This window comes from Anser anser (genome assembly GCF_964211835.1).
Source record: "Anser anser genome assembly, chromosome: 5".
Classification (NCBI taxonomy): Eukaryota; Metazoa; Chordata; class Aves; order Anseriformes; family Anatidae; genus Anser; species Anser anser.
Genome location: NC_139725.1, coordinates 50,076,400 through 50,098,809, shown reverse-complemented (window position 1 = coordinate 50,098,809; position 22,410 = coordinate 50,076,400). Strand labels below are relative to the sequence as shown.

Below are 22,410 nucleotides of genomic sequence, written 5' to 3'. Positions count from 1 at the left end.
CTGTTTCAAAAGCTAGATTATTTTCTTCGTGTGTATCTGAAGACTCTAGGCAAAACTCTAAGCCTATTTTGTTGCACTAAGTGTTGTGATACTTTTCATTTGAGTTGACTTAAAAGTACAGAATGTGTTTATTTGGAAAGTATGAAGTGAAGTCTGTGAATTTTCATGTGAAGTCCCCCCTCTCCATCTTAACAAATAACTGAAGAATAAATTGATCAATATTCTTCCAAAATTGCAGTAATTTTTGTAAGCAAAATATCTTTATGATTAATTTTTTTCTGCTGCTTTATATTTTACAGACAGCTTTCTCAGTGTGAAAGCTATTATTTTTTTCCATTCAAAACTTAAGTTTTTCAAAAAGGCATCATCTCTCCTCCTTGTCCCCGTGTTCTCCCTAAGGTTCTTCAAAAACTTTAACCAGCTTTACTAAGAACACATAGCAAATTGTGCTGTCTTTAAAGCATTTCAGTGATTTACAACCTTGTTGTGGTTTAACCCGACAGGCAGCTAAGTACCACATAGCTGTTCGCCCACGTGGAATGGGGGAGAGAATTGTAAAACGTAAAAGAGGGAGAACTTGTAGGTTGAGATAAGGACAGTTTAATAATAAATAAATAAATAGGAAAAGAAGAAAAAAAAAAGTGATGCACAATGCAATAATGCAGTTGCTCACCACCAGCCAACCAATGCCTAGCCCGTCCCTGAGAAACAGTGGTCCCCTCCCAGACAACTCAGAATCATAGAATGGCTCAGGTTGGAAGGGACCTTAAAGATCACCAAGTTCCAGCCCCCCTGCCATGGGCAGGGGCACCACCCACTAGATCAGGTTGCTCAGGGCCTCATCCAACCTCGCCTTGAAAAGTTGTTCTCTATCTCTTTTATAAGCCCCCTTTATGTACTGAAAAGCTGCAGTAAGGCCACCCCTAAACCTTTTCTTCTTCAGGCTGAACAGCCCCAGCTCTCTCAGTCTTTCTTCATTAGAGAGGTTTTCCAGCCCTCTGATCAACTTTGTGGCCCTCTTTTGTGACCCTCAACCTCCTCACTGACAGGGCAGTGTGAGATGCAGAGAAGTCAAGCAACGCTTGCACAAACAATAACTAAAACATCATTGTTTTATCAACATGATTTTCATCTTAAATCCAAAACACAGCACCATACCAGGTACTATGAGGAGGATTAGCACTATCCCAGCCAAAACGAGGACAAATTTGTAGGCTTGAGTGAAGGAATAAAGAACTGTGTATCTGTTTTTCAGTAGTTTGTGAAATTCACAAGTTTTAAATATGGAATATTATTTTTTCTAGCAATGACATGGTATGTACTGTTCTTTTTGTCTCTTTAGTTAATGATTTAAGAACTAGTGCTTTGCCTGGATCACTCGATTTAAGTCATTCAATGTTTGATCTCAGAAGCCCACCTCATCGATTCATGAAGGTGAGTACTTCTTGTACCTTACGTGTAACTTCAGTTCTACTGAAATCTCAGCACATTTGGTGTATCTGTTTTTGTTGCATGGTGTTTTCAGAGGAAACACTGAAGGGCACTGTACTGTGCACTGGAAGGGCTAAAGGGAGAAGTTCAATACCTTGACTGACTTTAAGCGTTTATTTTCCTGATGCCTCCTCTAGCTACTGCTGTTGTAGTCCAACAAAGCTGCTGAGAAACTTGAGTAGGCTTTTAGTCAGGACAGGAGAAGAGTCTATGGTTCCTGATTTTGTTATTTCTCCCATCACTTGAAAAGTGGAACACTAAAAGTTTCTTTTTATACAAAAAAACAGTGCTCTGTTTGTTTGTTTTTTCCCAAATAATCATCTGTTACATAACACAATGTTGTGTATCAGTAAGTAAAATATCTGAGTTGGCCTAATGTGTCCTGTATCAGCTCTTTGCGTCAAGGCAGTAATATCATGGTAGATCAAGAGATTAGCAGGGAAACAAAGATTTGAAATTGCTTGTTATTTTGTTTTCATCATGTCTTATCTGATAGCAGAATCTCTGTGGCTTTCTGCATCTATTGCTCTTACTGAAGTGGTGGGTTTTTGTTGTTTTGTTTTTTTTTCTTTTCCCCTCCCCAGAGATACGATTCATTCTCCAGTGTACCTAGCAGTACCTCCTCCAGGAAGGAATCGCAAGGCAGTAACAGGAGTCTTGGTATGGTTTGTTTGTTTAACTTGTAATGAAATACTTGCAATGTTAAGCTGTCTTAATGTTGTTTGTTTGTTTTGAGATGAGTAACAAGTCACTTTGGAAATTACTTCACAATTTGAAATTAAGAGTTTACAACTTGCATGTTCATGTTATCAGGAGGTTGAGTAAATCGGGCCTTCAAAGGAGTGCAAGTCTTCGTGCTTTTGAGAAATTGATCCCTGGATTTACTACCCCAGTGAACTAAGAAATTACAGGTTTTCTGTCAGGATAGGATGTGGTACCTTGGTCACAGCTCTAGTCCTTTTTCATGTATCTGTATTTTTCTGTAGAAAGTATTTGGAACATAGTACTCGTATTACATTGAGAATTATTCAAGAATATTGCATGAAAAAATAGTATCCTTAGTAATAAAGGAATGCTGAAAAAGTGGAGATGATGCAAAATAAATCCTCAAAGATGATTCAAGTGCCCACAAAAGTCTCCTTTATGAAAGTCAGAATTTCACACAGTGTCCTCAATAAAATAGAGAAACACTGGGTATTAAGTGGCTCTTAGAGAAAAGTGTAACAGTAAAATGCTTATTAGCCTGGTTGAGAAAGATAAATAGCAGGCGAATCTATAAACTTAACAGTGAAAGTGATTAAGGGAAGTGATAGATTCTAAATGTGTTTTGGGTGTGTCAGGAACGTGCTCTTCTACTTTCTAAAAGGTGTTTGCGTATAGCATAAGTTATTAACTTAACAGGTGTTAAGGTATGTCAAACTTAAGTTGAGAGAAGTTTTCAAAGATAGGCAGTCCACCTAGTAATGAATTCCTCTACTCTTGGAATAATTTTTTAAGATACTGTATTGCTTCTAAAAACACTAATTGGCTTTTTTTCCACAGATACTATTACATTATCAGGTGATGAACGAGACTTTGGAAGACTGAATGTAAAGCTGTGTTACGTTTCTTCTGCGGAACAGATCTGGATCACAGTTTTACATGTAAGTAATTATAAATAAGCAAACATAAATAACCTGATTATTGTTTACTCAAATGACTATTTTACTATATTTAGTGTTAGGGTAACAGAGAGTCTGTTTAGCAAGTGTAATGAGAATTAAGGAATACTTTGAGGAGAAAAAGGAAAAAGAAAATTATCCCTAAGGATTAATATAAGCACAGTTCAGTCAAATGGTCTTATTTTGGAGTGAGAAACTGTTTGGCATGGGTAGGGAACCTGAGAAGGTTATATGCTGGTCCTGCTATAGAAATTTTCCTGTGGAAATATGGAGGCAGCAAATTGGAGCAAAATTTGGAGGCACCGTTTGTCTGACTAAATCTAGTAGTTCCTTCAGGGTAGAACTGTAATAGCACTTCAGGATTGTATAGCTCTTGCAGTTTTTTTGTTAACTAATGTGATGCTGTTATGGTGACTCGTTTATACACTTCCAGGAACTGATTAATTTCTAGGTAATGGAACTTAGAGTACTCAGAAAGCTTGTGACTATACCAAATGATACGTTTGCAAGATTACATAAGGGATTTCACGATTTATATGCTGTCAAATTCCCACATAATGATTCAGCAGATTTTAGTGATTTCACTTTTTACTCTCCACTGTGAAAGTAAATTATTAAATGTTCTGAAGTGACATAATCATTACACCAGCTCTAATTTGCATTCAGTATTACAGGAATTACAGCAGTGTAGAAGACCTTGTGTTTTTAAGTTGTCTGAAAGCTGGAGGCTTACATTGTCTCTGCTGATTCTGTTTCCAATGTTGTAGTGCAAAGACCTGAGCTGGCCTTCTAGTTGTGGAGAAAATCCTCTTATCTATGTCAAGGGAATTCTCACACTGCCTAAGCCAGTGCAGTTCAAATCGTCTGCCAAGGAAGGGTGCAATGTAAGTAGAAGCAAGAAAAACACCAAGAAGTCCTCATCCCTATATCCTTTCTCCAAATCCCTTTAAATGGCTTGTTCCGCTTCCTCCCCTCTTATCCTCTCTTGCATACCTCCTTTCCTAAGTCTGCAGGACAGGTATGGGATACACTCATAGGGGACTGAACCATGCTGGTCCTCGCAGCTGAATGGTGGGGGATTGGAGGAAACCTGGACACACTGTTAGATGCATGTTCTTCCTGGGGAAGGTAGATGATGATGTACTGCTTCCAGCCCCTCGCTAGGACAGGAGACAAAGTTCATGCTTTGTCTCTACAGAAAGTAGTAAAAATGGGTCATGTGGCACAGGAGTCCTGATGGTGCCAGTATAGGAAGATGAAAGGGCTTGGGGTGAGGGGGAGCGAGGTAAAGCAATGTAAACATCCTATAACGTGAATCAAATGTGGAAGAATATAAAATGAGCAGAGAGATTGAAGCAAAAGGCCTTTGGAGAATTTTCTGTCATAATGTGTGTAAGCTGTTGTAAAGCTCCAGAAGGGAGAGCCTCAGCTCATTCTGGAAGTGAAAAAGAATCCAGAGTATTGCCTGCCAGGCTGTGACAATGAGATGGCAAGTTCTGTGTGAACTTAGCCACTGTAAAAGCACACCTTTCCATGACAACTCGAAATGGTATCCAAGAGCAGTTGCTATAAGACCAGGAAGCCTTTATTTCTAGGTTTTGGGTTCAGTGTGACTCTCTTATAAAGATGATATTACCTCTGTGTCTTTCTTTTTAGGACATTGAATTTATGGAAACTTTTGTATTTGCTATTAAACTGCAAAGCCTGCAGGCTGTCAGATTGGTATTTAAAATCCAGACACAGGCTCCTAGGAGAAGAACAATTGGAGAGTGCTCCTTGGCATTGCGGGAGCTCAGCTCAGAGGAGTCAAGTCATTGGCTGGATATATCTCCTCCTTCCAAATCATCTGTAAGTGCTAATACCACAAAAGTGTATTGTCATATCACGTAGAAAGAGTTGTTGGAAACAGAAGTAGAATAATTCAGTAATAATTCATTGTTAACAGCAAACACAGTTGGGTTTTTTTCTGCTTTCTTGGATGGGGGGTATTTGATGGAAAAAAAATGCAGGCTTTTGAACTAGGCGCATCACTATTATGGTCATAAACTGCAGCTGTTTCTGGGAAAAGAGCTAGAACTAGCTCTCCCACAACATGGCCCACAGCTGGAGGGAGGGACATTCTGGGAAGACTTTCAGCAAAGGGCACCGAGTAATTGCCTTTTCCTACCAAAAAAGCATCAGAAGATCTGTAGGACTAGCAGCAAGAGCTCACAGCAAATGGAATTTGATTTTGTTATGGAAGAAAAGTGCTAAGATCTTCAGTGGCTTGAAACTGCATATATATATATATGTGTGTGTATATATATATTTTAATATTCAGATTACATGCTGTGAAGTAATAATTCAAGCAGTTCATTTCCATTACAGTAATAAAAAACAGGTGGTTGTCAAATGTCATTTTCACAGTGGGATTTCCTTTCCCCCTGCTCCCACTTTGTTTGTTTCTTTTACAGATTGTGTCTAGACATTTGTATTTTCAACAAATTAAACTTGAATTAGTGATTCAAAAGCAAATTTTATCTAAATGTGTAAGTAATATGAGTGACACTCTTGATTTCTAACATAAGTTATACTTGACATTTGTAGTTCTAAAAAGTTGTGCTTCAAAAGCAGTCACTTGCTACAGATTAAGTGAAAGAGGAAGCTGTTTGAGAAGCTACTTCATCCCATCTTATTGTGTCCGTGCCTGTGTTGGCTTTCCTCACCATTATATCCAAGAGCTCTCCAGACACTGCATCCATGTGCTTACTCTCATGTTTACACAGAAATTTTGTGGCTGAGCTGCAAAGAGAATTTGGTTCTCATAAGTGAACTGGAACCTGTTTTTTTTTTTTTTTTTTGTCTGACATGTTGCACTCTTTCTTGGTGCATTTTTCCATCTCTGAAGTCCATGAGAACTTGAAGGGAACCAGGACTAACATAGGGCTTTTAACTGGAGGCTTTCTGAAAAGCTGGGTCTCACTCCACTGGCTCACTCCTGATGTTCTTACTGTGTCCAGAGTACATTAGCCTCTGGCAGAAGAGTAATGAGGACCTCAAGGCAACTTTGTCACTAGCAAAAATCCTTTATTTAAAAAAAAATCGGACTGGAGCTTTCAGTACACTCAGAATGTGTGTCTGTGTTTGTGTGTCTAAGCATGTGAAACACATGTACTTCTACAAGACAGGAAAATCCACAGCATGCTGTCATCCTAAGCATTCCTGACATTAAATGACAGGGCCTTGTATCTACGTAAAGTGTTGCTTGTATCTTCATATTACAAAATTCAAAAGGGTGGAAGGGGAAGTCCAAAGGTTTTCTGTTAGTGGAGCATGCCTGCTCTCTCTCTTTCACATCCACGTTTAGTAGAGCTACTGCTGCGTGTCGGGTTTTTCCTCTGTGTGTCCACTCTTACCATTGAGGAATCTCCCAGGTGAAATTTGAGGTTTATTTGTCCAGTACCTCTCGCTGCAGCCCATTAGGGCCATATATGCACTATACATAAGCAGTGCATCAGTGGAGCACGTGTACTGCAGCTGTGACAAGTGCAAGATGCATTTACTTACTGTGCATCTGCAGGTTGTATATACAACACATACTTATATTTCTGTCCAGGAAATCCCAGATAGAAATGTGGGAGCCCAACATATAACAGAATTCCTGCATTTCCTGAGTTTATAAGCAACTTAATCCAGATGTTATGGCAACATTCTTCTGCTTTTAGGTGTGCCGCGCAGAGCTTCAAGTAGGAACTTGTTTTCAAGCAATAAACAGGAGGATTCAGTTACAGATTCTTGAAGCACAAAACCTTCCAATTTCATCTACACCACTGTCTTTATGTAAGTTACATCGATTGTCTCATGCCTCCTGTCTAAAACCATTTGTAACAGGTAAAATGCTGCTCAAATGGGTTGGCAATCCATAACATTCCTTACAAACCTCAAACTAACATATTGTGCAGTAGATTTCTATTGCCAAGGCTTGTTTCCACAGATGTCTTACTTGATTACATTTTGTTTGGTTTGAAGCTACGCATTTATGTATTTTGGAAGATTTTTATCCCAGTATTAATCCAGACATACAAGAGCATTAGTTTGCACTTGCTGTTTGGATACGTGTTAATCAGTTCAATACTAGTGAACACACTCTGTTTGTGTGACCAGTCAGGAAAGCTATTGTACAATTCTTTTGGCCAGACTTTTGGGAAACTGTTGCAATTTGAACAATACGTGTGGATCTTGTCAGTTCCTCTTTGGGTATGTTTGTGAGTAACCCTTTGTGTGTTATGCCCTTTTTCCCCCTCCCTCTTTTTTACTTTGTGCTAGATTTCTTTGTTAAAGTTGGAATGTTTAGTACAGAAGGGCTGATGTATAAGAAGAAGACACGTCTTCTGAAATCTACTAACGGCCAAGTGAGGTGGGAAGAAATGATGATTTTTCCAGTTAGCCAAGCTGAACAAGGAATTAGTTTTCTCATCAAACTCTACAGCAGAAGCTCAGTGAGAAGAAAACACTTCCTAGGACAGGTTGGTTTCTGCTATCTAACATGAAATGCTTTGCTTAAAATCCAGTTCCACAAGATTTTTTTTCTATGAATTTTAAAATACTTTAAATAAGGCGGCATATAGGAAAATAGTGAATTCTAATAAAATCTTCTGGCTTTAATCCAAGAAGGAATAGTACTGGCTCTTAAACATGCACGAACATCAGAATGCATGTTGGCATTTGATCTTTCTTTTAAAAAGAACTCTTTTATGTCATTTTTGTGTGGAGTGTTATGTAAAAGATTACTTCTTACAGGCAGATGTATGATGTCCTCCATGCCTCTAGGCTTTCTAAAGAAAACAAACATAGCATTCACACCAGCTCCACAACCTACAATGTCCTCTACAGAAAGAAGGTGTGTTGGCTTACAGTACTAGCACACTCACAAACAGGTGTGTGTAGAAGGGAAATGTCAACAGCTACAAGAGCAGACTGCCTTTCTGGGTACAACAGTGCTGAAGTCAGCATAATGTTCTGAATGTGTATAATCAAGTGATAATGTGAACAAATAAAAATATTAGTTGAATGCTTCCCCCCCCCCAACCCACCTTTTTTTTTTTTCCAACTGGAACTTCTGTCGTATCTCTTTGAAAGCATTTATGTGAACATATGTATTTAACCACCATAAAATTTGAAAGTCTGGTCTCCTTTTATTCTCTCTGCACTCTTTCCCTAGTTGTTCTAATTGACCATTACTCTGTCCCTTCTTTCTCTCCTTTTTTTTTCCATAGTATAATGAGACACATTTGTTCTTAATGCTCAGTGCTTTCCCTGACTTTCCCTGACCCAGGCAGATGTACCAGTAGAATTTTAATATATACATAAATGAATAACGGGGAGTTGATTTTGAGACTCCAACTGTAAAGTCCCTTACCAGCTGAAGGACTGCACTATCCTTAGGTGCAGAAAATGGTAGCTTCCCATCCTGGCAGTGGATCTTGTGCATGGTGCACACGTTCACTTGCAGGAGATGCTGATCTGCTATAGAAATGATGTGCCAGCAGGAGTTACATGACCTTCCTCTATTTGATCAAGTATCATGTCACACGTGTTCCATCTTTCTGTGATTCTGTTGGTAGAATTGGATTTGGAACAGAAAATGAAAAAAGTGTGCTAGCTAGCTGTGCTACTTTGGGGCAAAACTAACTGGGTATGATTTTGCAGTCACTAAGCAATACGTGAGGTCATCTCAGTCTGATGAGTTTCATTTAATCATGGGTCTTATTTTTACGGGGAGGAAATGAGCTACTTCTGCTCTTCAGAGATTATTTGGAAAAGGTTGTTTCGGCTCATGCAGGCAGACATTGCCACATAACACATGAAGACATAAAATATGGCTCAGGGAAAAATGTACTTTAAGCAATTGGCTGGGTAGCTGGAAAAAGATGAATATAGCTGGATCTATTAAAGTGGTTCTTCAGAGAATGATGTTTAATTGGATGCTGTTCTAAAACAGACAACACTTCGATTAGGCTGCATTTATGGGCATGTCTTTAATCATGAGCAAGATGTATGTTGAATCTCTGTGGATGAAACATCAGCTGTCTGTGGTATTCTGGAAGGCATTATTCTCACTTCTTGAGGAACCATGCCTCAGCAGTGTGGGCTAAATGTACTTCATGGTGCAGGTTTCTGAGAAGTATTAAAAAGGACTCATTCTTGGAAGAGTGGAGGAAATAGAGTCCCGTAAATAACGATACCTACTTACATAAGCAGAATTCTTTTGGCAATGGAAGCTGGTGATATTGTTTAGGGGAAAAACTTCCTACTTGTACTTCATTTCCTTGTTTAAGGGCCGCTATCCATTAATTGAATACCAAGAAGAAATGGACTCTTACTGCGTGACTATGTGTGATACGGGCAAGTTAGTAACCTCTGTGGAATGCAGGTTTGGCCCTGTCTGTTGGAGTGTGCGATTTTAAATGCTCATGAAAATGCTGGACAGCTGACTCTGGGCGCCAGGTGGCTTGCTGCCAACTGGAGTTTGAGTGCATGGTCTGGAGAGACATCACTGCCCTGATAGGTCCTTGACCCCAGCACATCAATTTGAATGGAGCAAGGAATGCTTGACTTAAAATATGTTATTAAGTAGGGAAACATTAGTGTGTAGTGAGTTCTCTAATTCATATTTGTTTAGAGACTAAATGTAAACACAGACTGCCTGTGTTCCCAGCCGAAAGCCAAATTATGTTAGTCTTAACAGAACTGTATTTGTTGCTAATACTTTGGTCACAATCTACATGTTGCATCTCATTCCACACTTTCTTGGTATTTTTTTGGATCTAACAAAGTCTGGGCCACTGTTACAGCAGGTAAACTCAATTTTATTTCTCTTTTTATTTCTTACTGCAGATCTGGATAAGTTCTGATAGCAGTAACAGTGAAGCAGTAGAGCAGTGGGAAGATACCATCGCTAACCCTGAAAAAGTTGTTGTTAAATGGTACAGCCTTGGTCCCTCTTGAAGACTGGAGATGAAACTCAGGACTGATTTTTCTACAAAGATATGCTTTTTAAAATAGTATAAATTTAAAGAAAAACATTGTCTACACAAGTTGTTCAGAAGGACACCACTGAATCAACACCTCCACGTTAACTGGAAAAATTAAGTTTCACAAAGAGAAATACTGGCTAAATATTATTAAGAGGAAGACTTAGAAAATGGGAAGAGCACTCGATATTTAAAAATGCACCTGGAAAAATAAACATTTGCTCCTTTTAGGCTCTGCAAGAGTATAGAAACCCAGTCTTTACTAGTCACAGACTTCATCCTCATCTGTAATCTTGTCTTTGGCAAAGACAAGATTTTTTTCCATGGGAATCAGTCCAATCAGTGGCTTGATCCTAGGTACCTCTAAGCCTCTGTGGCTGCACCTGTGTTGACACCATTTGACCAGAGTAATGTGTGCCTCAGCAAGTGGGAAAGCTGTGGCTGTAGCAGGAGGCATAAAGGGGGCAATGCAGTAATGCAGCACCCAGCGTCTTTTCTAATCTTTGCCTCTGGTGAAGGGTTGCACAGTGTGCCAGTACCTTGGGTTTTCCCCCATCCTTCTCACTAGTTTAAACAGAGGGATTGAAAAACAAGTTTCTCTGACTAACTGTGATCTTTTCAAGTGGGGCCCTCCAGATTTGCTTTGTTTGGTGACTGCTAGTTGGAATGAGTGGAATAATGCAAAGAGGTATCAACTCTGCCTAGGATCAGGGCCAGGTTTTTTAGATAAATTATTTTTATTATATATAATTCTAATAAGTAAATGACTTCCTATCTAATCAACAATCTTCTACCATTTGCTTAGTTTACTAAAAGCCAGACCAACATACTAAGGAGTAAGCAAATATTTACTGATATAAGTGCTTTTTATGCTAATTAAAAAGCAGAACAGTAAAGGAATTGGGTTTTGTTTAAAAGATGGGCTACTACTGCATAAATATTTGTTACATGTACAGGATGCTGAAAATATTGTGTGTGGAAGTATATATTTGTTACTTGTTTTCAGCAAGAAGAAATTTCCATATTTTTATTGCAAATGATATTTTTCCTATAAAATCCTAAGATTATTTTTCTACTAGTCCCTGTATTTTCAGTGGTCTATTCATAGTTATTTTTAAGGGGGGAAAATGCCATGTATATAGTATGTAATATATACTTCTAAAACCAAAGACCTCTTTGCACTGCATTAACTACTGGATTTAACAAAAATATATTCCATTAAATCCAGTGCTTACACATTTAGTGTTGGCCGTCTGAGCTGCTCAAGTATGTGTTTGTATAGACACTGAATAACAGTATCTTTTTTATAACTTGGAACCCATTCAAACATCTGACACAAGGACTAGAGTGGTGGTGAGAGCACTCACTGCTTGAAGGCAAAGGAACAGTGGGGGGCAGAGAAAACACTGTAACAGGAAAGCATGTTGTTTTTAAGCAGAGAGCTCAAAGCTTCTTTATTTTAGCTGTTTTGACTTCAAATAAAGGCAAAAGGGAAAAAAAAAGGAATCTTAGTCTTTTCAGCAGTTGTTAATTGAAGCTTAAACCATCTAGATTTTTGTCGGTGAAATTTAAGGTTTTCAAAATTAGAAAACAAAAGGGCTCTTCTAGGCTCTTACAAGCTCAGCTTTTTGACCAGTTTTTATAAATGAACTGAAACAGTTTTTGCATGTTACTTGGAGAACAGACATTGGTTCTTGCTCTTACAGATGCTCCTTGCAGAGCTCCCACTAAGCCCACTGGGTCTGGACTTGCAATGCCAGCTTCCATCCAGCTATGGTACTTGGGATGAGCCCGGCCTGTCGGGTAAAATGAAAAAGGGAATTGGACTGAGCTCGTGTTCTTGGAGTGTCTTCACTTGAATACGTGGATCTTTTTTATTCATTGTGGCTGAACTGCGGTAAACAAAAGTGCAAACTGTTTCCTTATGCAGAATGCTGTTCCCTTTGAAAGAGAGGACAGGGAATATTCCAGTGTTTTGGAGGATACAGTCACCACAAAAGTGGCTCTACAGCAATTGCCAGCTCAGTGGATATTGTGTAAAATGGACTTTGTTGGCTATTTTTAGGACACTTAGCCTTATAAAGGCTTAACTAGTAACGTCTCGTTTTTCCTATGTTAATATTTAATCTGCATGTTTATAATAAAAGTTAAGAACACAAAATAATCCATCTCTTTTTTCAATTGCGTTTGCTGTCATCGCAAACTGAAGTTCAAATCCTACCTTTTTGTCTGAGAAAATGCTGACAAATGGAACTATTTTTCTTGTAGTGTTGCATGTGGGGGCACTGGTGGCCAACACGTTGTGGATGTATATGAGGCTTCTTCTGTGAGATGCAGCCAGGTACTAGAGCACTCTGAAGAACGTACTCTGAGGCTCTGCTTCATCATGTGCTCATTCCCAGCTGTTCAGGCTTTCTGTGTTAGTGTGTGCATTCATGTAAGGATGCAATGAATTCTGAAGAGTTGGGGGGGAAAAAAAAAGTTTGCTCCGCTGTTTATCAGCTTTGAAGTTATTCAACTAGTCTGAAATTCTGGTCTCTTCTTCAGAAAATAAGTTACATCTTTATTCTTCTCTTAAGTTGCCTTTAAGTTGCTTGTTGCGTGGATGTGTTCCCCAATATGCCCAGAGCACTACAGTGTTCTTCAGCAAACTGATTTAGAAAGCAATCATTTATTTGTCCCACTGTGCAGAACTTGGCTCTACTCGTTCCTAGTCTCAGCTGATTCAGTGCACATTCCCTCACGGAAAGCCTGGCAGCTGGGCATTGGGATGCCTGTCTCCTGAGTGCACTCCAGCCCTGTAGGATGTGGTGGGGTAGAGATGAGGAGGAAAAGTAACTTCTGTTGGGCTGTTCTTTTTTTAACTCGTGTCTTACTTGTCTCCTAATTACTGGCTCCCAAGATCCTGGGAAGAAACCAGGAAATCTCTTTCCGTGCACAACCAAGGAAAATCATCTAGGAATGAAGAGGGACCTGCCCAGCTGAAAAACCAGAAATGCCCATCCATTGCATCGGCATTTACCTTGTAAATAGACCAAAGCTGTGCTCCAAGCCAACCCATCACTGTCTGGAACAACACTCCAGTCCTCCTGATAATGTCTGTTTTGGTGCTTTGGAGGATATCTGACGGGTAAAGGGGATGTCCAGAGGATTGTTTGCAATGCATTGGACTGTTCTGGAGGCTGGGGACTGCCAGTAGGTTATTTACATGAGGCAGTGCATGTGAATGGAGATGGTAATCTACAAAGACCTTTCCTTCTAGCCTCCTTCATGTGCCCCATGCATGGTGACAGGATTCTGGGGTGTGCCCACAATGGCTGATTGTTGAACAGGATCGTGACAGAAAATAATTTGTGGTATGGTAGAATCAACCAGTTAGAAGACCTTATTAGCTGCCTTATTAGCTGATTGGCTTATTTGAGACTAAGGCAGCCTACTAGAAGAAGAAAATTATGAAGACCAATCTATGACATAAGTTAGCAAGGAAGTTTATGTACTCAAGGATACATTCAGTAGAAGGAAAAAAGGTGTCTTGGAGCACTCTTCTAAAGGTGACAGCTGCATGTTGTCCCTTTAATGGATGGTCAGCCACTATTTTATAATTTTTTTATAAGTTACACCCAAGTTTACTGTCACTGAAAAATACTATTGTGAAGGTTGTACATGTGGTTTATAGGTGGATTTTGGTGTTGCTTCTAGATAGTAACTCACTCAGCTTCTTATAGCAATCTTTATGAAAGCAACAGAGGTTCAGAAGCTGCATCAGTTTTATTTAAATCAGCACAAAAATGGATGTAGGTCAACTGGAACAACAGTTACGATCTTACGTTAAATGTTATTCATAGGGAGATCTGTGCCTGCTTAGTTAGAAACCAACTGTAGACAAACCAGATTTTTCAAACTGTGTGTACACAATTGCATTGGTTAATTAAACAGTTCTGTTTTAAGTTTGTTTAATTGTGATTAAGAGCATTCTGTATGTGAATGAGGCCAAAAAGTTTATTTTTCAAGTCTTTACATCCCAAAAGCATGGCATGGCATGCCTTTTAAGGAAAAAAATGTAAGATTCTACCTCAAAAGATGAGTGGGTGTAACAGCTCTTAAACCACAATGCTGTAAAACATTAGTTGGAAAATAATTGTATTTGAGTATATCTTCTGTGATCACAATGTGAACAGTGCCATCCTGCTAAATCCATTAGGCAGTCCCTAGTTTGCTCTTTTGTTGGGAGGACGTTTTTATAAAACAAAAGGTAATTTGGTAAGCATTCGATTAAGCACATATGCTGTTTGACTTAAGGACTGTCTGCCCGACAGAGGTTGCATTTGAGTTACGAGTTGATTTTGCAGCCAAAGCATAAGGTTGTCTAGAAACTGGGGGCAGGGTTGTCCCACTTCTTACTTTCTTCTTGCCAAAGTATGTATGACATTGGAGGGAGGCTGCATAGTTGTGGAAAGCTTGGCATAAATCAGGCTGGACATGATACACCCTCCTTGTTTTTCCAGCTTCTGCTGTAAAATTACATCACCATGTAAATACAGCCCTGTACATGATCTCATGCTCGGTGTATGGAAAAAGCCATCACTAAAATCAGCACCATGTTCCACAAATATTGCTCCAGCAGATTTACATTCTTCTCTCCAGCTTACGCTGAGGGACAGTCCACGGTCTCTCACAACCCATGGCAAAACTCCCATTGCATTCAGCAGCAGCAGCTAGTCTTCAAAGCTCTTCTGGTTAGTTCAGCGTTGTGATGGTATTACTTATCTCACAAAAGGGTACAGACAGCTTAATTTTTTTAATGTTTTTCAAAAAATCTAAAAATCTGTCCACAGTGATGTTTCTGTAGAAACTTAATTTCACTGAAAATGGATCTGCATCTCTTATACATAATGCAGTACTTTACATGGATATCAGCGGCTTTCAAACAAATCCTGCATCCTGATTTTTTTTTCTCATATGTCTAACTGTGCAGTTACTTCCTTCCTTTTATTTCCCTGCAGAGTGCTCTTCTTGCTCTTGAAGTATAAATACATCTTTTAAATGATGTCTGCTTGTGCAACTAACTTTCTGATTATCTAGTAACGTTTCCCCTTTTCTCTATCTGGTGTTGGGACCAGCAATACTCCTGCCCTTCTTTCAGAGTTTAAAGAACTAGCTGAAAAAGCAGAAGGCTTTCAGTCCTAGCACTCGGATCACGTCTGGTGCTCTGCATTCCTGAGCTATATTTGCTTGCAACATGTACGGCACGGAGCTTTTGGAGCTCCCTGGATTTCCATGTTGTCTACTGGCATTGAATACAATGCTGGGATAAATCGCTTGCAAACTCTCGTGTATCTGGGTATTTTTGCCTGCATTTTTCCTCCTCCAAAAATACCTTAGGAAATCATTTTGAATGGCAAGAAGAGAAGGAGCGAGCTGTTTGTGCTTCTGACCTTAGAGGACAGTCTGCTTGCTTGACTGCCGTTATCTGTGCTGTTATACCAAGGGTTAACAGCTTGAGGAAGTTGTGATGAGATCTGCACCTCCAAGCAGAGAGAGGCTCCTACCTCCCATGTATATGACCTGGGAAACACTTGTTAGCCTGGGGACTGGAAACCCTTGCCAGATGCCCAAAGGGAGGGGTAGTCATGTTGTACTTTCTGTTCTTACCTTCAGAAACTCTCTGGAGCTATGGAGCAACTAGATAGGGAAATTTTCCATAGCAGGAATTCTGTGGCTGACAGGTTTCTATGGAGCAGAGCACTGACAAATAGCTTGGGAGCCTTTAAAAAATAGGAGTCATAGGAATGTTAGTTTTAATTATAGCCAAGGCTTGTCACGTGTCACAGAGAAGAAAGAACCCTCAGTTTGAGATACAGAGCACAAGAAGAAAATGGCATGGGCAGAAAGCAGGGCTGGGTCTCCCCTGTGTTAGCATTCATTAGTCCTTCAAACACCAGTCCTGCTTATCTGCCCCTCTTCCTGCCGTATGGACAGGTTGGGTGGGGGACTGTTAAAGGGCGGTAGCGAAGGAGGTGAAATAAAAGCAGAGTTTTGTTTTGAAAAACAGTGTAACGTGCCTGTAACTATTGACAGAGCTTTTATTTGACGTGACTTTAGATAGATGATTACGCACTTCGATATTTGCTTACGTTCTTTCAGTACTTCCCTGGTATGAGGCTGAATTCATCCTCTTTGTAATTAAATAATGCTTCGTTCTGTTGTGTTCATTGACCTTTGAGCTCTCAACCTAATTATGCCTGATTGCCTATGGATTAGTTCCTCATGGCTGATCGACTGCGGTGCTCAAATCGGGGTAGACCTTCCAGAATCTTTTTCCTGCACTTCAGGTAGTTACGGTTCCTCTTCCGGACAGATTCTCTGGTTTCTAATAAAAAGTAAGCTTGTGTCAGCTCTTCCATCGGCTGGGAAACCAAGAGCTGACTCTCCCTCCTCTGCCCGAATGTTGTTTTTTCCTTAAAAGCTTTGGGAACAGAATTATCAGTGACATCTCTGCCATCAGTTAAATTTGACTGAGATGACTAATGGGCTCAAAAGTTATTGTGGGCCTTGGAGAGAATGAGAGAAAACAGGCTATGCTGCTTCAGGACCTGGGGCTCAGCTGTGCTTGCCTCTGTTCTCTCCCAATTGAGAGAAGCTTTTCAGGTCATTGCTGATCACAATTCCAGCGGTACTAGTTCTCAAGGCAGCTTAAGCTGTTTCTCTGAAGTTGCATTTGTTAAAGCATAGGTATTTTGGAGCAGTATGCTATGAAGCTGGCCACTTGTGGGGTTTCACAGTAAAGCTGGTCTAAAGATCTCCTTGGGTGAAGAGAATATTGATTTACCTTGAAATCACCATTTCTTAAAAGCAGAGGCAGATATTCAGTTAAGTTTAGTATAAAGAAATGTTTTTAAAACTTCATTTCTTGCTAATAAAATCACCAGTAGAGGCAGACATCAGATACTCTTCTGATTTTTGGCATGCACATCTAATTAGGAATCCATTAAAGCTCCCAGGCTATGATAACGCCTTTTTAAACACCTAGCCTTGCTATATTTAACGCAGCACTGTCACTGAAAATCTCCTATTTCCACCAGCAGAGCACTGCCTCCTACAGCAACAAACTTTCCTGAACCAAAGCAGCAGGGTCTGAGATTTTCAAACAGGTAGGCTGACTTGCTAGTGGATCTAGAGTTACTGTGCAAACTGGATGATTAGATGATGTGAGTTCCCCATGAACCTCAAATTACTTGAAAATCAGAAGTTTTGGATATTATATATATATATATTTTAAAGAGCAATACAGGTAAGTCCTGGAATTCTGGATGGAACTGTGATGATCAAATCTGAGTTTGTGATTAATATGACTTGCTTTCAAGACCAAGCTGATAAGCCTGTGTTGAAAGGAGTGGGTTGGAATGCCCATGAAAGAGAAGTAAGGAAAATAGGATAAATATATGGGCAGGCTTAATGCACTTCTCTAATTTCAAAAGCAAGGAAGTTGAGCCTTGGTGGTGGTAGGGCTCTTTAACCATGCTCCTGTGCTAAGGTAAAGCAGGTATTTGCTATGATTTGTTAGACTTGGTTGTCTCCCCACACTAAAACATTTTGTAGACCAAACGCAACCCCGCTGGCTATGATTCTTTAGTGTGGACAAGTTGTATATGTGTATAAATTATAGCTCTAAGAGTGATGGATTCAAAGATATACCACAGTAGGATTTCTGGTATTAACTCTGCTTGTAATGCCAAAATTCACAGAGGAGAAAATGTGGCATCAGTGTGGAGTCTGTATTCTCTGTCTAGCAATATTGTTCCTTCTTCTTGGGAGTGAAATATATATATAAATACACTTTTTGAAAAATACAGCAGATGTTGATATTCTAGTCCAGCTGAGCGGTATTTATGGCATTCACTTGTTCTCTGCTACTTTATTTCATCAGCATTTCATTCCCTTTCCCTGCCTGCACCTCTTTTAGTTGCCTAAGAGACAAAGCATAGTCAAACACATCCAGCTGTTTTACTCGCTTTAATCAGCCACTGGAAGATCATTGGAATGACAACTTTCTCCTGTGCTTTAGAAACATATGTCAAATCTGTTTGCAAATGTCCCTCTGAACGTAGAGATCAAAGCACTGGCCTGGTCAACAAAAGCAACATGAGTAGCAGTCATGCCAACTGCATCAAGACTGCAGCTGGATTTTTGGCAGAGTGGGCCAGACGCTCAGCTGGTGCAACGTAAACTGGGCTGTGCGTTGGTAGAACTGCGCCAGCTCACCTTAGCTGGGAACCTGGGCATGCAAGCCACAGAAGCTAGTCTCCTACTAGCAAGTAAGATCACGACCGTTGCTGTTCACCCCTTGGGAAATGTCAGTAGGCTGCATCAGAGTCTCAGAAGCAAGTGGCTGTATTTCAGGGCTGGAAATACACCTTCAGCAACTCGTGTGAAAATGGGAATGGAGAACGCTCACCTATAGCCAGGACTGCGGCAGGGTTACCCAGCATGGCCTTTCATACCCCTGGAGATCCATGAGTTGCTTTCTCCGTTTAAATGCTTCCTGATGAAAATATGGCTTTCATGATCAGCTAATAAGCCGTATCCATTTGCATCTGCCTTGCTAAATAGGATTTCATGATGCAACAGTGAAGTAGGAGGTAGATGTGAAGGATATTCATCTTTGTCAGCACTCAAACTGCTTTAATATTTCCCTGAACTTGTTGTCTGTAAGCTGCAAGTAGGAAGTGCCTTCTACCTTAACAGAAAAGGTTAAGACGCTGAATTATTTGTGTCCTCACCTGTGTTATTAAATTCCTCAGGGACTTAAAACAGCAATGATTTTTTTCAGACATTTGTTTTTTCTTCCTTTGAGCTCCTGCATTTCTTACTTTGGGCAATGCAAATAGATTGGCCATATTTATTTTGACTGAGATTGGATTTCTTTCATGCAATATTCATTTGATAACTGCTTTTTTGCAGAGGATATTTACTAACTTCTTTTGTTAACCTAATTCGATGTAAAATCTGAATTTTGGTTTCATTTTAATATTGTAGTTCCTGCTTATTCATGTACGGTATGGCTAATGAAAATTGTATTGGTTGTCAGAATCAAAAGTGAAAAAACATTTACAGGAAGGGCATACAGAACTGATTGCTGAGTTGTAGTTCTAACAAGATCATATATAACCCTAGTTGTTTATCCCTGAAAGTAGTGTTTGAGTTTGTTCAACAATCTTTGCAAAACAATGCAATACTTTCTGTCCAAGGGTGTCTTCTTCTCTCATCTGTTGAAAGAAATAATGGGATAAGCAAGAATTAAATTGGCCGTAGAACTGGGATAACTCCTCAGCTGTGAGCCTTTTGGGTCAGGCTTGAGACACAGCAGTGAATGGCTCCTACCCCTGCTGCATGAATTTTGCGCCAAATCAAAGGACTTTGCTCTCCAGGTCTGTTGCCAGTTACAGGATTTGAATCTTAATACATAATATCTATTAGTATGTTTGCGAATGATCTGACAGTATGATCTGATAGAATGCCTTTGTGTAGTAAAGTGATTTCTAGTTTCTGTGATCCTCGGTATTTTACGGACAAGCTAACAATGCATGCTTGGAGGAGCATTCGTTACACTACTAGCCCAGCAACCCCCTGGGATTTAAGGAGTTCTGAGGTGCCCGGCCTTACAGGTACCATCAGTACATTGCCAAGTACAGCTGTGCAGCAAACATTATTTCCAAGGCTGGAATTCTGAAAATTTCAAGCATTAAAAAACAGTTCTCTACCTGAGCTCTGACAGGTTCTGCATCTGCAGCATCTACAGGCTGCAGTCATTTCACTGCATGCCCGGGGAAGGAGTCTGGAAATCCTGGAAGCCTGGCACTGAGGTGCCACAGCCTCCCGAGAGCACGCCTGGTAGTGCTTTCCCCGCCTCTTAATGGACAATAAATTGTACGGCCTCACAGGAGTTTCCTAATGCCAGTACCCCGAGCACAGATGATGGCTGTGTCATTGCTACCACAGAGACATTCTTCATGGGAAAGGATCGGGGGCCATGATGTGATGGATGAAGTATGTGACTCTCATGACTCATCCTGGCTACTGACCACTATTAAACTGAGTCACCAAGTGAAAGAGCAGAAACTAACTGGTGTTTGCATTGGGAACTGGCATCCAATAGTCTGGGTGTCAGAACCAGATATGGCAAAGAAGAAAACCTCTGGTCCTTTGATATTCTCTGACCGTAACTTATTTGTCATCACATGCATGTATGTACCTATAAAAACATACACTGGGAGATAAATGGTCTTGGCATCATAAGAAACGGTCCTGTTGCTGAGTGAGCTTGTTACTGTGAGTAGAAGTAAGCCAGTCAAAAAAGAAGGTGATGCTTCCTCCAAATCCCATGCAGCTAACTAGTAAATGCTGCCCAGGGAGCCAAATTTCATACAATTTCCCTCAGCGAAGCTTGTATCTTCATAAACACCAAGCTGGCAGTCATTCATTTCCAGGCATGTAGTCACTGTGGGCTCATGGGGACTTCTTCCACGGAAAGCTTCTTCAGCAGCAGATCTTTGTGATATTGACTGTAAATGTAGAAAAAAGGTGCAAAATAATGTGAACTGCCCAGGGGGCATGGATCAGTACCACATTTGTAAGGTCAGGTATTGCCACACTACAGACCCAGCCAGTTACCAGACAGAAGAAAAGCATGTCTTGGTACCACCATCCCAGCTGCTGGGGAATGACGTGGTGGTTTGATGCGTTTTTGTGTTCCTCTGGGTTTTAAGTGCAGTCACGTCAGGGACGGTATTCTAGGATGGATGCTGAGGTAAATTGCTTAATTGCTGTTTATTTAAGCTGGTTGCAGGCCTCCCAAATGATATTTACTTTTAAAACATTTAAACATATCTTTACGCCTGTAATAAGTTATTCTGCTGCTAGAATGTATGGGAAGGAGGTAGTAAAAGCAAAACCATAGCAAAGTACTTTCTGGAGGTTCATGCTGAAAGCAGAAATGGGCACAGTGCACATTTTCAGACCATGAAACTGGTATTTTGTGCTTGGGAACAAAGATATTTGAACAGATAGTGGCAATATAGAACTGTCACAAAACAGGAAGCGCCACGCTGAGGCTATAGGTAAGAGTTTTGTGCAGAAGACCCAGATGGGTTGCTGCACTTGGTGCTGGGAAAGCCTCAGATGGAGGACGATGTCCAGATGTAATCATCTTTCCAGATAGATACAGACAAAACAGAGAAAGTTTAGAGGAAGCAATGAGGTTATGAACAACAAAATCTGACCTGTGAGTAAGAAATAAATGTCCTGGGTTGTTTAATCTGGCAAAGAGAAGACATGGAGATAAAATTCTAGTATGCAAAAGTTTGCTGAAATACAGGACAGAGAACAATTGTTCTTTGTGTCTGCTAGGGATGAACTGCATACTCACCTGATCACAGCTGACAAGGAAACTTCAGCTGGGAAATAGCTGGTTCTAGTTTTCAGACTGCCCAGCAACACATTAACATCTCTATGCAATGCTGAAGCAAGAACGTACTCAGATGTAACCTGTGTACGTTAAAAGTTTGATAGTTGTTGAAGATGAGTGCAAAGGTGCTTTTCTTTACTTATTTAGTTTGCTGGACTACAGAAAATTCTTTAAAAAACAGTTCTTACCAGCAGTCCAGAACTGACATATGAACGTTTTTCAGTGAAGTTAAAAAACAATTTCTTTTCATTTGGCTTTTTTATTTTTTTCATGGAAGTTTGGCTGTTCTCAGAATTAAACCTGACAAAAAGTTCATTTTGCAAAGTGAATGCGAAGGATTTGCCTCACTGATAATGAGGAACTAACCTTATATGATTCACCCATTAGGTAGGTATATATTTCTGATATAGTAATGGTCCATGTGGTTAACATAATGTTGGTATTACCATACTTTTCAGCAATCATAGCATCTCTATCTTGTATTCAGTGCATTAATTCCTTATTGTCTGTTCTATCCCATAGGTCATGTTTTGTAAAAGCTTTCCATTATCTAAGGCACAAGCAAAAAGCTAAAACGAAGGTTTATTGACTTCCTCAGTCATGGGCCTCAGTCATGGAACGCACGAGGCCATCATGCATTCCTCGAGCGCCTTTTATTTCAAGGGGTGTGTTAAGCATGCACAGGGATCCTGTTCAGGCCACCAGCCAGAAATACGGGCTTACAAAGTACCATAAAGTTAGTAAATGAAAAGGTTTAGTAAGTGCTGTTTTGATCTCATTT

At 40.0% G+C, this 22,410-nt stretch overlaps 1 protein-coding gene across 22 annotated transcripts in view; it reads left to right on the top strand.

Annotated features, from left to right (window-relative positions):
* Window positions 1-12,326, top strand: part of TC2N (tandem C2 domains, nuclear) — a 49,747-nt gene extending 37,421 nt beyond the window's left edge. For all 22 annotated transcript variants that reach the window (XM_083838311.1, XM_083838306.1, XM_083838307.1 and 19 more), the window contains 8 exons: window positions 1,343-1,434; window positions 2,076-2,151; window positions 3,034-3,134; window positions 3,920-4,036; window positions 4,809-5,000; window positions 6,857-6,971; window positions 7,458-7,657; window positions 10,029-12,326. In XM_083838311.1, the coding sequence (XP_083694437.1) occupies window positions 1,343-1,434; window positions 2,076-2,151; window positions 3,034-3,134; window positions 3,920-4,036; window positions 4,809-5,000; window positions 6,857-6,971; window positions 7,458-7,657; window positions 10,029-10,139 (1,004 nt within the window). In that variant the 3' untranslated portion in view covers window positions 10,140-12,326. The remainder of the gene's footprint in view (window positions 1-1,342; window positions 1,435-2,075; window positions 2,152-3,033; window positions 3,135-3,919; window positions 4,037-4,808; window positions 5,001-6,856; window positions 6,972-7,457; window positions 7,658-10,028) is intronic.
* The last annotated feature ends 10,084 nt before the right edge of the window (window positions 12,327-22,410 follow it).